The sequence below is a fragment of the Dasypus novemcinctus genome, chromosome 31, assembly GCF_030445035.2.
Source record: "Dasypus novemcinctus isolate mDasNov1 chromosome 31, mDasNov1.1.hap2, whole genome shotgun sequence".
Taxonomy (NCBI): Eukaryota; Metazoa; Chordata; class Mammalia; order Cingulata; family Dasypodidae; genus Dasypus; species Dasypus novemcinctus.
Window position 1 is genome coordinate 25979940 of NC_080703.1, and position 17400 is coordinate 25997339.

The window sequence follows — 17400 nt, forward strand, 5'->3', positions numbered from 1 at the left end:
TTTATAACTGTCCTCTTAATTAAAGTCCATAGTATAACTTAGGGTTCACTGTGTAATGCAGTTCCATGGATTCCTAAGAAATTTTTAAATTGTTGCCATATATATGATCTAACATCTTCCCTTTTAACTACATTCAGATATATATTTCAGTGCTGTTAACTGCATTCACAATGTTGTGCTACCACCATCACCATCATCCATTACCAAACCATTTCCATCATTCCAAATGGGAAGTCTGTACCTTTAGAATATATGTTTTGAGCATTGAAAACAAACTAATTTTTATCCATTCATTTATTCTGGAGGCTGATAACAATGCTGGATTAAGAAAATTCATTGCTTTTGGTGTTTGTAATATCAGGTGGTGTGGCAGTTATTATTTATGAATTCCAAAAGAGATACAGACTGTGTTTGTGGACTGGTCTGTTCCTCTGGACATGATCTTTTTTTTTTTTTTTGTCTTTATTTTTTTTAATGTTACATTCAAAATAAATGAGGTCCCCATATACCTTCCCACCCCCCTCATCCCACTCTTCCCACACGATATCCTTTTGATTGTATTAAATTCAAAGGTTTTACACGTTTACTTGATTATGTGAAGATTAGGGCTCTGATTTGACCACATCATTAGGGTATGCAGGGTTGAGTCCCTGTCCCCTTTGGTGGACGAGAGAGGTGGACATTCAATCAAGGAGACAGAAGGAGAGGTGTGAGAAAAGAGGAAGGGAGCTCCACAGACAGGGTCTGTGAAGAGAGATGAACCATTCGCCTGATAGCTTCCAGCTGACCTTGTAAAGAGACCAGAGCAGCTAAGCCCAGAAAGAGAAGAGCCCTCCAGCCTACAGGTGAGATCAGAAGGAGCTGGGACCACAGAGCCTTGCGAGAGAGAGGAAGGCTGAACCCTCCCAGACATCACCCACCATCTTGCTTCAACACGTGGTAACAGACTTTGGGTGAGGAAGTACCTTTTATGATACCTTGAGATGGACTCTTTAAGGCTTGTAACTAAGCTTTTACCCCAAATAAATATCCGTTATAAAAGTCAACCAATTTCTGGTGCTTTCCATCAGCATCCCTTTGGCTGAGTAATACACATGGCAAATTCAACATTCTGTTGTTTTTGTTACTTTTTTTTTTTTAAAGTACTTTAACTGGGCTTTGATGTCTTAAGAATAAGTGATTTGAGACCAGTAGCACTTGCTGGTATGCCTCATCAGTTTTTCCTACCATGTGACTATGAGAAACCATTTCATTTGATATCTTTGCCATCTGATCTGAAGACAGGTGAGTAAACGTGAAGCAGGTTTTCTTGGACTGAAAACCTCTAAGGTTTTGATATGACTAACACAATGCGTCAATGTGCTATCTTTAAATATATTAATCTAGATATGGTAATCTATATATGGCACCAAAAACATCCATTTAAAATAGTTTCTATTTACATATCATACAACTAGTATTCCATACTTTCATAGCAGAAATGGAAAATATCTATACTCTGGGTATATTTGAAGTATATTCTAGGAAATGCAAAGGGACAACACAATAGCCTCAATTATGATCCAAGCTACATAAACCTAAGTCTAAACCTTTTAGGACTTTAGACTGAAATCAGTCCTTCTATGGACAGTACCTTATAATACAATAGTTCATCTGACTGTTAATTACTTCCCATCTTCCACAGCTGGGTAAACTATATAAATACTTATTTTTAGTAGTCTTTTATAGCAAAGATTAGAGATCTATTAAGTGAGCAACAACAACCCCCTATCTTGTTAAATATATATTACGAAAGAATTCTAATAGTCTCATCATCATAATTCTTGCCTACAAGCTTTGCCATGATAATTATACTACAATAATTATCTTAAAAGATATGTTTGAATAAGAGATAAAGGAAAAAATTAAGATTTGGGTTTTTTTTTTTTGCTTCAAAGGGACGCACCCAACTTAAGTTTATTCTTTATACAATGAATTATATGACTGAATATCATGCTAAGAACAGAACATGAAAATATAATTTATTAAATTAGCTTTGACCAAAAGATGACAAAAAAAAAAACAAGCACACTACTATTACTTGAGTTTTTGGCATTATTTACTTTCAACAAAGGTTCAGAAATTGATGGCCACAGGTATATTTTAATTTACATGACCACATCTTAATGATGGGAACAGCTCAGCTTGGAAGATATTTGTTTCACCGATCATGTTCTTGCTTACCAGAAACATTTGCTGCTTAGGATATCTTAAGTGCTTGGTTTGAAAGGAAAGCTGCTCACAGGCTAGCCTGATCTCTGTATATAAGCTATGGTCTTTACAAATCTGGCCAATGGAAATATAGCAATTTTTAGTAATTATTTTTCATACAAATCAGCTAACCTTAAATTTCCCCTTTTTATAGAAGTGACTTCAATTGACACCCACCTTCTTTGACAAATACTTCTGTTTTGGGAAAATGTTGGTGACTCGAGGTTTGTGGTCTAGTGTTTCCCTATTATCAGGTGCTTTCACTTTATATATCCTCACAAGCCAGTGTTCTGATGTAAAAGCTTCCTCCAAATGCTTGAATTTGATGTCCTTGTTTCCAATCTCAGCATTCCGTGTTCGGTCAAAACCTGGGGGAGTACGAAAATCCAGCTGCAAAAATGACATTAGTATTGGATGTTAACCATATTAGAAAACATTCAGTATTAGATGGCAACAAATGTTATCACCAGAGCAAATCCCTTTCCCTTCAACTAGGGAAAACAATTGACTAGTAAATCTAACAATTCTCCTATGCTGATAAGTAGAAATCAGCGAGAGAAAATATATCAGAAATCAAATTTTACTCAACCTTACAGTTGGATTAGCAGTCTGCAAGCATAAAAAGGAAAAACAATGAAATGAAATCCATCAAAACCTCTTTTATGGTATGCAGAGATAACAGACAGGGACTTCTTTTTTTTTTTGCCTCAGAGACTTGCCCTATCTATTATTTCTGCCTGAAACAATCTTTATTCAGCTCTTTTTCACTGCTGTCTCTTTTCTATCCTTTGGGTTCAGTCCAAATACCTCCTTACCAGAGAAATATTCTCTTTAGATTGGTGGTCAAGAAGTCTCCTCCACTGTTTACTTATGGCACCTCTTTCTTTTACTCTGTAGCATGTATTGGTAACATTTTTACTGATTTTAAAAACTGTTCTTATCTCCCATTAGTATGTAAATTGTTATCTTTCCACAATGCAGCTTTATATCCTCAGTGCTTCGTTTACAGAAGGTCAATAAATATTTGTTAATTAAGTACATAATTAAGCAATGATACTACATCTTGAAAGTGAGAACTACAGAGGAGGCCAAAAAGCCAAACCATGGGAGGATTTATGAGAAATAATAAGAGAAAAAAAAGGGGAAGAATTTTTAAAAAATTCTCAGGCTAAGTTTATGCTGAAACAAATCTGGCATAAATGAATTCAACTTTAAAACAAAAATAAAAACAAATCTACCCCAAGAAGGGAATAAACTTGTCCTTGCATATCTATACAATAGCAAAAGTTATACTCATGTTTTAAACATATATTATTCTTGAGTAAGGTAGGCAGCAAAATGAATGCATGCTGGAAGCGTGGCTTAATTTTTGTGTATTTCTGTGTATTATCCTTAAATCCTGGGACCTTCTAAACTCATGTATTTGTTCTACTAGCATACTGAAGACTCCTTGGGATCTCCTATGTAAAGTTTATGTCTTCTATGAATGAAGATCATTTCACACATAAAAAATATTGTTGACAAACTTAAAAGACAGGAGAAAAGGTCCTTTGATGCTATTATTAGTGAGCAGAGAAACGAATCCTACTATTTCCTGAGGTAATTAATTAAGGCCTTATTGCTGTTTTGTTAGCACAAATTTAGAGACCAGGACGTGGACTTCCAAAACAAAAACAAAAGTTTAAATAAAGTAGTGAAATTATTTTATTTTATTATTAGTTTTTAAAGAAGCAGCCACCGGCAGGATAATGCATGCCTGGTTTTGCAAATATACCTAGAAGCAACATAATGAACAGGAACAGCATGACATGCAAACTCTTCTGAAAACCACCAGAGTTCCAGCCTCCACCAGCAACAATGACTGTATTTTACAAAAGGATAAAATTCACTTCAGAAATTGAGACTCAAATAAACCCTTTCAGTTTGGACAGTTCTCTTGATCTCCAGTGATGTCATGAATTTAAAAACAAGCAATTTTTCCCCTGCTTTACAGGGTGTTAACAAGAGAGAATTGGTCAGTTTTCACTGAAACCTTATTGTAAAGCTATAACTTGGTATTAGTCATATAATCTAAGTGCTATAAAGAAATTAACTCATTAGTCCAAGTCCTATAACATCCAGAGAGGACATGACTTGCCCAAGCGTTAACACGGCTTTGAAAGAGCCAGATCTAAAACCGAGGTATTATGACATCAAGTCCATTGTCCATTTTTGCTTTTGTTTTGGCAACAATGCCTATTTACACATTCATTCATTTTAAGGATCCTTGAAAGCTTTTGTACCACATCATTCTAATTTTCTAGGAACCTCTGACCCAGATAGCCTTAGCTATCGTTGACAAAAGAGAATAGAGTGAACACTGGCAGTGTCTACATACACTGTTTCCTAGCCTACCAAAACCATCAGGTAAAAAGGCGGGGTGGCAAACAAAGATGGATTTGAGCCTAGCATTAATTAATATTTTGGAAAGAAGTCCTTGCACTAACAATATTTTTTCTAATTTTTCATATACAAGTTTCAGAACTCTAAATTTAATGGGAGAAAAAACTTTAGAGAAGCACATTTCTCTATACAGCACAATCAAAACATCACAATTGTCCTATGCTTTCTTGAGGCAAATGATTTTTAAAATATTAAAGAGTATAGAAAAATTTATATAACTAACCTGCATTTCTCCAAATCTGTAGTATGACATTTTATACATAAGGCAATTCAACAAAGTGGGGGATCCTGCTTTGTCTACACGGAATTCTCCCTGTGGGGTGAAATAGTCACTTTCCTGTAAGAAATAAATCAGAAGTTTTTATGTCAGTCCAATTTAAGACATTCAAAGCTGCAGCTTTCCGATAAGAATCAGCTACTGAGGTATCTTCATAAAGCCATATTAAGTTATAGCTCTAAACATGTGGTATCAGAAGATTATAAATTTACTGTGATCCATAAGACAAACAAACAAAAAAACAAAACCAAAAGTAAAACCATCATGGGTGTTTTTTAAAAGCTGAATCTAGAAATCATTTGTAAAACATAAACCATAACTAAGAACAATACTGTTTGCTGGGTGGGGGACGGAAATTAATCCTACCAAATTTTAAACATGTTATAAGGCCTAAATCATGAAAAAAAGCATGATACCAACACTAATGAAGACTGCTTCTCGACAAAGTGTTCCCTCTCATTATTTCCCCTTTATTCTTACATTATTTTCTCCATATTTTTACATATTAACTCTAAAATCAGATTCTTTAGCTGGAGAGCCGGATGCTTCTAAAAGACTCGTAGTAAGTTTTACTAGAATCTCTTCCAATTTATAAATTAACTTCTAAGAAGTACAATTTGGCAATATAGATAAAAAGATGTACTCTCTGATCTAGTAATTGACCCCACAGAATTACTGTCCTTGTTTATGAGCGAAATAATGAATGTAGACTATTTATTTTGCACCATTATTTATGAGACTGAAAAATTGGAAACAACCTAAATATCCATCAACAGGGATAGGTTAAATCATGGTACATATACACAGTGGTGCACACTGTGCATATGTAAAAAAGGAATGAAGCTCTCATATTTGATTATGGAAAGATCTCCAAGATATATTGTGAAGCGAAAAAAAGCAGGAGCAGGGTGTATACCTTGTTATTAATTATCTGCTTGAATAAGAATCACAAGAAAATAGCGATTACCAGGGACATTTTGGGGGGAGAGGGTAATCAATTTTTACTATATACCCCTTTTATATTTGATTTTTGAACCAATTTAATGTATTACCTATTCACAAAGTTTAAAAATTCTGATTTTAAAAAGCACAAAAATAAAAGTATTTCTATGTACACAAATGTTTTAAGCATACATTTTGGAAATACAATGATCTATCTATACGTCATATTTGGAGAACTAATATTCAGAATATTAGCTTACATTTTCCCAGGAGATTTTTTTGTTTTTTAGAATTTATTTTTAAAGATTTCTTTTTATTTATCCCCACCAATCCCCCTGTAAACTGCTCTCTGTGTCCATTCACTGTGTGTTCTTCTGTGTCTGCTTGTATTCTTTCATTAGGCGGTTCTGGGAACTGATCCTCGGACCTTCCAGAGTGGGAGAGAGGCGATTACTCTCTTGTACCACCGTGGCTCCCTATTCTGCTACGTCTTATTTTCTCTCCTCTGCGTCTCTTGTTGTGTCATCTTGCTGTGCCAGCTCTCCGCGTCAGCCGGTACTCCTGAGCAGGGTGGCATTACTGTGCGGGGCAGCATTCCTACATGGGCAGCATTCCCATGCAGGGTGGCCCTCCTGCACGGGACCACATTCCCACATGTGTTGGCACTCCATGTGGGCCAGCTTGCCCTCATCAGGAGGCCCTGGGCATTGAACCCTGGACCTCCTATATGGTAGATGGGAGCCTAATTGGTTGAGCCACATCCATTTTCCCCCAGGAGATTTTCAAAATTCTGGATCAGTGGGGAGTCTTACCTTCATTTTTTGGGCTCATCCCCTAGGAGCTCACAACTGAGCAGGTGAGAGAAGACAGAATCTAACTACGAAACAGGCTATTTGTGATGATGAATATGATAATGGTTGCGCTAGAGAAGGGCTTTTGGAAAGATGACAAGTCAGCACTAGGAAAGGTATTCTCAGAAAGGGAAACAGTGAAAATACATGTGCCAGATGACTCAAGGAAGGAAACCACAAGGCAAGTTTCAGGGGATAGGGTGGATTAGCAGAGTAGAATAAAGTTGATGAGGGAGAAGAGGCCAGCAAAGGAAGGTAAAGGCAGACTATCAAGAAGGGCGTGAATTCCAAGATAAGGAGTTTGAACTTTATAGCAATAAGTCATCACAGAGTTTATTTCTTATCAGCCAGTAAGCTGAAACATCTATATTACTACAAATTCTCATAACAGTGCTACAAATTAATTTTCCTGGCACTTCCATTAGAATGATATCCTAGTGTACCTTGATCACCAATTCAGCTCCAGCACCTAGAACCTGATTTTATTACTACTCAAAGCATAAATGCTGACTGGCTCAAAATAACTTGACCATAGTATCAAAGCTGACAGTGGCAGAGCTTTTTAGTTCCAACTCATGCCTATTTGGCTTCCACGCCCTTTCTGGTCATCTTCGGCTCTTAAGCAGCAAAGTGAAACAATCATTATCATATTAGACTGGAAAAGGGAACAAACCTGAGACAGAGATGGCAATTCCAATATTATTGTCCTATTTCAGGTTTAAGATCATAAGAATCAGTACTAGGGTGGAAGCAATGGAAATGGAAAGGAAGTGAATGGGCTGTGAAGAAGTAAAAAGCAAGAGGTCTTGTCTTGGCAAGGGATTGCTTTGCAGGGGAAAAGCGAAGTTATCATGTATGAGGTCTGGAAAGTTATAAACCTAGGAAAATTCTTCTAGTATCTTAAAAAATTGTAAAGTTAGAGAGAGGGACCGATTTAGGGTATAGGATGATTAATGTTTCTTACCCGAATATCTTTCGGATGCTCCCCTTCAGCTATCCTAACCATCCAGAGAAACTTGTTGATATCATCACCAGAATAGCCAATAACCCCTCCAAAAATAACCAAAACATAATCTACATCCAGAGTCCTCATAATTTTATAGGCTGCTGTTTCATTTGAAGACATAGCTTTTCCCACCTACAGAATAAAAAAATTAAAATGGGTGCTTAGCTCCAGAATGCACTGAAAGTAAAACTGAATATTTTTACTGCAAGATGGAATGCATTTCAAGAGTGTGTTTTCATGATTTTTTTTGGTAGAGATGACATTATAATTTAGCAAGTTTATTAAGAGATTCATAAATATTTCACCTACTATAAACAATTTATAACAGAAACATCAAAATCAGAATACAAGTTCTAATATTTTGTTAATAATTAAATTATGCGATCAGATTGGCTATAACACTAAAATGGAAATGGAATTCATTTGGTTAAGACAGGTTTATTCTAAATTTTTAAAGTACAGAGAAGTGATTAACTTAATTTATGTAGAGTAGTTATTTAATAGGGTGACTGTAGTTTGCATACCCATAAAATGTAGCACACTTGCTTTAACATACATGGAAATATTTTTTTAATCTATCAACTGGAAAATCCAAGTCCAACAAGGTATTTTTAAAGTTTCAGATTTTGCCTAATTCTAGAGTGAACTAAACATCAAACAATGTGCCAGAAATCAGCCTACAATTCTGAAAGACACCTGACTAAATCAATCAATTCTATTCTTAAAAATATATAAGCATGACTTGAACTCACTTCAATAAATAAACATGTAAAGAAGTATTTTGAGAATCCTACCAGCAAAAAGTACTTTCAGTCACATTTCCCCTATTTTATCATAAATGAAGCCTGACTGCTAAGTAAAGATTTGATATTTTTGATTTTTTGTCTATCAAATTCTTACCAGTGCTATGTGGCTGTTATTCCATGTGTTATTATCCACCAAAGTAGTTCTATTAGCCATTCCAGCTATCTGATAGCCATAATCCCACCAAGACATCACTCGGGCATGTTCATCTGTATTTTGCCTTAGCCAAAAGTAAGCTTCTCTGAAATCATCTAAGATATTTCTGGTGCTGAAAAGAATCAAATATTCTTTTAAATGAAGTCTTATAAATATGAACAGGATAACTTAAGATCTTCAAATGCTAATTCACTGAACAATTTCACATTTTGAAGATGGTAGTTAAAAGCCTCAACTGACAAGAAAAACAATTATTAAAAAAAAACTAGAATAGTGCTTCTTAAACTTTATTGTGCCTACAAATCACCTTGATATCTTGTAAAAATAAACAGGCTCTGGTCCAGTAGTTCTGGTGTGGGACCTGATTTTCTGTGTATCTAAAAGAATCAAAGTATAATAAAAGGATATATGCTAATCAGGTCTCAAATGTCAGCTGTATCAGAATCACCTGGAAGGTTTATGAAAATATAGATTGGTGGGTCCCATCTCCAGAGTTTCTGTTTTAGTACGGTTGGGATGGGGCCAAGAATGTACATTCCTGACAACTTTTCTGGTAATGACGATGCTGTGTATACAAGGATGACACTTTGAGAAAAACTGATATATACATATTTATGTTTGCCAGGATATTCTGAAAATCAGCACAAAATATAATGGCTACTCCCTCAAAGGGTAGAAAGGGAGAGAGGACTAAAAAAATTGGTAGATTCAAACGCACTGCTGTCACAAACATTCTATCTTTGAATTCTATCTTAGGAGACACAAAAATAGGTTGGTATAAAAATCCCTTTTTAGTCAAGCTGTTTTCTTACCCGTCATGATTGTAAGAGGCCAGGACCACACTTGGACTGGAGTAGGCATTGCTTGTGACCCAGGTACAGTGGACTGCAAACATCATCAGTAACATCAGCATCAACATGGTGACAATGCTTTTTATATTAGGACCTAATCCTTCTTCGGTTTTTTCCTGTTCAGTTACATGTTTCCTCACTTTTCCTGCCTGAAGATACAAAAAACTAATTAGACAAAATTCATCATTTGATTTGCTTTATTAACACACTCAAAGGAAAAACTTGGGAGAATGTTAATTTATGAATTTAATCCTGTGACTAAGAAAATGTATAACCATCAAGCATTCTTGAGTGGGTGATACAGTGTTTTCTAAAAACATTAAAGGAGATTTTTAAAGTCAATTGTGAAGAGAGATGCCATCCTGGGAATATGCCCAATCCAAAGCCTGGTCACAGAGCAAAATACTACCTCTATCTAAACCCAAGTGTTCTTATGTTTTATTTAAATACAAAGGGAGATAAATACACTACCTCATCTGGCAAAATCTTATTTTGGTATTCTGAAAATGGTAATGTTCAGCTAAATCAAGAACCATGAGGGATTTTAATATAGGGGAAAAACTGCATTGAGAATCAGTTTTCCAATTTCCAGTCCCGCAACCAAAAGACTTTTAAAAAAAAAAGATTAAACAATAAAAACAAAACAAAAATCAAGAGGACAGAATAGGGCATATGGGAATCCCCTATATTTTTATGCAACATTTTATGTAATCTATATATCTTTTAAAAATAAAAAAATACATATATTAAAAAAAGTAAAGAAGACAGAAAAGAAGACCAGTCACAGATTCTAAGTTATAAGGTTCAAAACCACCAAAGAAACAAAATGTAACATACACAAATATAAAAGCAGGTATTTTATTAAAAGTGAATCTTTATTAATTACATTTGTGCTAGAGTAAGGAAAGAACTATTTCAAAGCTAATACTTAAAATATGATGTCTCATTGCTTGAAAAACCTAGCCAATATCCAAGGAGAAATGTTTATATCCAAGACAAGTGCTCTAATTCCTATAAGTCTCTCTCACTTGCACCAAATATAAATTTGCTGTTACCTAAGAGAGGTTAAAGCTGACTTTACATTATATTGGCCAGTCACCTATCGCTAACAGATTGAAGGGTTAATTCCCCCTCCTAAGGTAATTTATCCCCTTTATTTTACCATCCAGTCAACCAATTACCATTCTCAGATATCTTTCAAATATCATTTTAAAAATTTACAATGAAATACGAACTTTAAGAATAAGCATTTGTCCATGTGGTTTCAGAGGGACCTGTGGTGCCAGATTTTATATACTTTGGTAGAGCACAGATTTTTATTTTAATTTATGCATATAATTTTTGAAAACTTACATGAAATGGGCAAAATCCTTAAAAGATGCAGATGAAATAAAGCATAAAAAGAAGAAATGGATAATCTAAATAGCTGTGATTCTAATAAAGTATTATATTTGTGTTTACAAATCTTCCCCAAAATAAGCTGGTGATTTAAGAATTCTAAGGAAGCACAAATTTTTGTCTCAAAACTGAGACAGCATTAATAAGCCATGAACATTTAGATAACACTCTACCAAAAAAAAGTAAGAATTCCTTCTCTGAGTACATTTTATTTTCTTACTCTGAGGTAAAAGACCCACCAGCCTTCACATTTTGAAGGAAATAACAGAATGCACAACAAGAAAAGTCAGTTTGTCTAAATCCTTGCTTAATTGCATTTCTTAATAAGCATAGTTCTTGCTGTGGTAGAAGGATAAAGAAAGCACATAAAAATTTTAAAGGCCTTACTTTAGATTCCCCACCTTATCATACAAATTTCCTGGGTTTCTTTTGTCATCCTCATCACTGCTGTCTTCCACAGGTGGATTTTCCCTTTTCATGTCATCCCCCAAATAGTGCTCAAAAACATTGGAGAAGGCAATTGCAGAGAGCATACAGACAACTGGAGTCAAAGTCAACATGAGTCGGACCATCACTCCAGCAAAGTAGACAGCACTGATTGCGTACAGAGCAACTGCAAAGACAAGGTGTCTTATGACACTTAGGAAAGGAAAACGTTCACGGGAAACAAAGGGGAATTTAATACCACATTAAAAACTAAATCTAAAAACAGGCAAACATCTCACAAAAGATCTAACAGTTTTGAAATTGATAACGCAGACCAAATGATTAATAGTCATATTTCAAAATTACAATGTGTACTACACATGAACATTTACAGAAATGTTATGATTCAAATTTAATTGTAATTATTATGGGGAATCAGATTTTATGCATTATCTGTCAATAGTATAACATATTACAAAATCCACAGCTGATAAATGAGAACATATTTGTGCATTATATCCTTAGGCACAGTAATTTTACAGACCTAAATTAAGTCTTTGAAAAGCCAGTGCCAATATGGTATACAGACCATGTCTGGTAGGAATATATGAAGTTACTGCCAAGAGACTTTCCAAAAATGTGAAATAAATCTCCAATAGCCAGTGCTTTCAGGATAACATGCTAATCATAGGGAAAGGCTCTATTTGTGGCCGAAGGTGATGGTTTTACAAAGTTAATGAGCCCTCTGAGCTCCATTCTCATCTTAAGCTCATTAGTTATTTAAAAAAATAAAATTGTGAGGCATAAAATACATTACACCATATTCTTACATGTACATACAGCTCAACAAATTTTTTTAATCTATACACACCTATGTAATTACCATCCATATCAAATACAGGACATTTTTATAGTTCCTCAGAAGGATTGCCTATTTCCTCCCCTATAAAAAAGGTAACCACTATTTGGACATCAACCACCATTATTTAGTTTATCCTTGAACTTCACAGATCCAGAACCATACAAAAATTTTCTCTTTTGTACTGGCTTCTTTTATTCACCCATGTTATTTTTTTTTAAATTGCTGTTAAATTCCATTGTACAAATATATAAAAATTTATCCATTCTATTGCTAATTAGAGGCTACCATGAATAAAGTTTCTGTGTGCATCTTTGGTGGAGATATGCACTCATTTGTCTTGGGTACATATCTAGGAATGGAATTGCTGGGTGATGAAGTAGGCATATGCTTAAGATAAATCCTTTTAAATGATGTGGTACTAACATGGCCTTATACTGAGGCCAAGTTCTCTAGATAACCTAGAGAAGAATGAATGTCCATCCTTTAGTTAGAATTCAAGACGGTGCTATTCCTCCTCTTCTGACTCTATACTGGAAGAATAACTTGAGGCATCAGTCAGGGGTCCAGGCCCCATACTCACAGATCTACCACTTACTGGCTTGAGGGATCCTGTGCATGTTACAAATCTTTTCTCAGCTTTAGTTTTATCATGTGCAGAACAGCCACAGCATACTTCTAATGATGATTAAATCACACAGAAGCCTTTGGTATTTTCTTATTTTATTCAATTATATTTTGAATGTCAGATCCTAACCTAAATATTTGGCTTTTAAATATTTTGTGCTTCAGTTCTTATTAGCTAGAAACATAAACAAATCAATGAAGAGGGTTTAACTTACAGGGGATTCTTATTCCATTATATAGCATACTTTGCTCTGAAACTTGAATGATAGATACCTTTGCAAACTTCTTCCTACTTAATCAGATCTAAAAAAATGAAGTCTAGGCTACACTAATAGCCAAGTTATAATTTCCAATTTTTAGTTACATGTGATAATGATAACAAAATTTATATACTAGTCCTAAATTAAAACAGGAAATAACTAGAGTATATATAACAAAAATTCACTGAATTTTCCTTGGTTCAGCACCTATTTAAAGTAATGGAGAAAATTTATCTTGAATATGCAAAGTCAAACAAAGAAAAACTAAACTTTAAAGTGAAGCAATGTTCTCAGTAAGGAACGTAAATAATTGTTCCAAATTAAAGCACTTATTTCAAGTCTCTCTTACCAAATACTCTTTCATCATTGATGTTTTTGATGCAGAACCATAGGCCTGCTGGGAAGGTACATACAAGAATATGCAGATCAAAGAAGAAAGACACCCAAGTCGTAGGTTGATGCTCAGATACTGATGCAATAATTGGAATGTGTATTTTTGCATACCTGGTATCAAAAAAGTAATATTACTTATAATGAAATGATAAAACTAAAGTTCCATTTAGATGAAATTTTCTTTCATTGCAGATATGATTCATATTTCCCACTCCTTCTTGCTTAAAAGTATGTTGAATGTAACCACCCATACTGGAAATAGATCTGTTTGGTCCACTCTGGTAAAACTGAAAGCAATATGCAAACCCTAAAATTGGGAGAATCATCTAGGGCCACTCACCAAAGTGTTCTGTCATTTATTTTAAATTCAGCATTTCCAAAGTTTGTATCAACAAGTTGCACTATCTTTTGGACTTATTACTAGCAGAAATACTTTATCCACTAAGAAAGTATATTGACACAAGGCCTTGCCTTGCAAGAAGATGGCATGGAGACAGACAAGGGAAATGAAAAAAACAAATGGACAAATCATTCTGAAACACTCTGGAATTCTAAGGCAGTCAATTAAAATTTAGAAAGCAACAAACAGTATGACTGACAGAAATTTAACCTAGTAATTTAACCTAATCAGAAAAACTGCAGTTCCCTTTATACTCTCTGGTGATATAGGCTGATCTCTTGAAGTATGTTTCTAAATGTTAGCTTCAGTCAATCACATGTAGTTTGCTTATGCTCCTTCATTAGACCTGGACATGAGTTTGGTATCACATGAAAAGGCATGCTGTTCAATAAACTGTGGTAAGTTTTGTATTGGGCCACCTAGGGAGTAATGAAGAGGAAAAAACAGCAGAACAGTGGAGAGGGTTAAATTATCATCACTGTTCTTATTCTCAGGAAAACATTTTAGAGGCAAAAATTTTTACTGAACTAGCTGTCTAATTCAAAACCAAATAATCTTTTATGAATGTATTATGTAATGCACTGTAAAAACCCAAACAGATATGCTCTAGCATGTTTCATATGAGGGAAAAAAACCACAGAAACTTGGATTATGTATTAGAAAATTAATCTTTTTCTTGCATATGTATTTATGACATAGGACTTATCCTTAACAATCAAAAATTAGTATTACTAAAAAGATGGAAAACCTGAATACACTAGTAAACCTGAATATACTACTTTAAATTAATCAAATTTACACAAATACTACCTGTTTTGACAAAAAAACAAAATAAGGAATTGCCCAAGCACAAAAGAAATACATGACTTACCTATCATATAGAAGATATATAACTGAGATAACATAAAAGAGATTAAGCATACCTAGTATATGCTAGGTACTTTAGAAATGTTGCCCCAAGTATCAAGATCCTGATAATATGAGAAAAAGTGAGGGGAAAAAAAATTTAAAAATAGGGACAAATTACATATCTGCACTTACCCAGTATCCCACAATGAGTAAAACCTGCCACTCCATGGTGCAATATAACCTTAGAAGAAAAACACAGAGGAAATTAATCTTCCCTTTTAAAAGTTTTGTTTGTTATTTTCTTTTGTAGATACCACTATATGTCATACAAATGGCAATCAGATAAAAGGAATACAACATTAAAGTTGATAGATAAAATTGTAGGAAGTTGTGCAATTCTCTCTTAAGCTTAAGTACAAGATAAGAGTATGTGTGTAAGACTTTTGTTAAGCATAGAGCAGATTAACACTAGAAGCTTTGAATTTTATATAGTTTGGGTCAACTCATCTAGCAAGAGAAGGATGCTTAAAAAAGGATTTATCAGAGCCTTAGGAAGAAAAATTATGTAAATGTATAATCCTGGTAAGACCAGGATTACTAGGTACAAATTAAAAAAAAAAACATTATTTTTTTGAGGTTTAACAGCTTCATATACGTATGATAGAAAGAACACCTAGAAAGAATGATTAATAAGGAAATACAACACTTGAATAAAAGACATAATCAACTAGACATAACAGACATATATAGAACACTTCACAAAACAACAGAACATATATTTTTCTCCAGTACACATGGATATTTCTCCAGGGCGAACCATATCTTGCGTCGAAAAACAAGTCTCCATAAATTAAAAAATACTGAAATCATAAAATATATCTTCTCCAACTACAATAGAACGAAGCTAGAAATCAACAACAGGAGAAGTAATGGAAAATTCACAAATATATGGAAATTAAACAACATGCTTGTAAACAACCAATGGGTTAAAAAGGAAATCACAAGGGAAATATGGAAATATCTTGAGGAAAATGAAAATATAACATAAAACTTGTGAGATGTAGCAAAGGAAGTGCTGAGAGGGAAATTTATAGCATTAAATGCTTACATTAAAAAAGAAGAGAAAGAAGGAAATAAAGATTAGAGTAGGATTAATCAAATAGAGAATAAAACAAACAATTGAATTAACCAAAGAAAATTTGCTTCCTTGAAAATATCAAGAAAATTGACAAACTTTTAGGTAGGCTGAGAAAGAAAGAGAGGAAAGCAGTAACTAAAGTCAAAAATGAAAAGCAGGACATTAATACTGACCCCACAGAAATAAAATGGATTATAAGAGAACATATGAACAATTGTACAATAACAAATTAAATGATATGAAATGGACAAATTCCTAGAAACACACAAACTACCTACACTGACTCAAGAAGAAACAGAAAATCTCAACAAACAAATAATTAGTAAAGAAATTGAATCAGTAATCAAAAACTTCCAGAGAAAGGCCCAGGAACAGATGCTTCACAGGGGAATTTATTATGAAACATTCCAAGAAGAATTAAAACCGATTCTGTGCAAACTCTTCCAAAAAAAACTGAAGAGGATGAAACACTCCCTAACTCATTCTATGAAGCCAACATCACCCTCATGTCAAAACCAGATAAAGATACCATAGGAAAAGACAATTTCTCAACAAAATAATAGCAAATGAAAACCAACAACACATCGTGATCAAGTGGGGTTTATCCCAGATATGCAAGGGTGGTTCAACATAAGGAAATCCATTAGTGTAACAAATTACATTTTTAACAGTAAGGAAAAAAACACATGATCATGATAAAGAACACATAAAGAAAACCTCACAGATGTCATCATACTTAATGGTGAAAAACTGAAATCTTCCCCTCTAAGATCCAGAAGAAGACATGGATGTCTACTGTCATCATTGTTATTCAACACTACACTGGAAGTTCTAGCCAGAGCAATTAGGCAAGAAGAGGAAATAAAAAGCATCCAAATTGGAATGGAAGACATAAAATTTTCCCTATTTGCAGATGACATGATCCTGCACACAGAAAATCCTAAAAAATCCTCAACAAGCCACTAGAGCTAATAAAGAATTCAGCTAAATGAAGGGGTACAAAGATCAACACTCCAACATAAGTATTGTTTTTATACACTGTAATGAGCAATCTAGAGAGATTTTTTTAAAAATTCCATTACAATAGGGTACAAAGATTAACACCCAAAAACCAGTAGTGTTTCTATATGCTAGTAATGAACAACCTGAAGAACAAATTAAGAAAATAAGAATCCAATTACCATAGCAACTTAAAAAAAAAAAATCAAATATCTAGGATGTAAAGGACTTGCACAGAAAACTACAGACCACAGATAAAAGAAATCAAAGACCTAAATAAATGGAAGGATATCCCATGTTCATAGACTGAAGACTAAAAATTGTTAAGATGTCAATTCCACCCAAAGCAACGTACAGATTCAAAGTAATCCCAATAAAAATTCCAACAGCCTTCTGTGAAGACATGGAAATGCCAATTATCAAATTTATAGGGTAAGGGGCCCCAAATAGCCAAAGTCATCTTGAAAAGGAA

The 17400-nt window shown here is 34.2% G+C and overlaps 1 protein-coding gene across 1 annotated transcript in view; it reads right to left on the reverse strand.

Annotated features, from left to right (window-relative positions):
* Nucleotides 1-17400, reverse strand: part of STT3B (STT3 oligosaccharyltransferase complex catalytic subunit B) — a 128285-nt gene that overhangs the window by 2041 nt on the left and 108844 nt on the right. Inside the window, exons 8-15 of the mRNA XM_058290902.2 lie at nt 14984-15032; nt 13499-13653; nt 11379-11590; nt 9541-9728; nt 8669-8840; nt 7727-7900; nt 4916-5029; nt 2428-2640 (exon numbers count right to left, since the gene is read on the reverse strand). Of these exons, the coding sequence (XP_058146885.1) occupies nt 2428-2640; nt 4916-5029; nt 7727-7900; nt 8669-8840; nt 9541-9728; nt 11379-11590; nt 13499-13653; nt 14984-15032 (1277 nt within the window). The remainder of the gene's footprint in view (nt 1-2427; nt 2641-4915; nt 5030-7726; nt 7901-8668; nt 8841-9540; nt 9729-11378; nt 11591-13498; nt 13654-14983; nt 15033-17400) is intronic.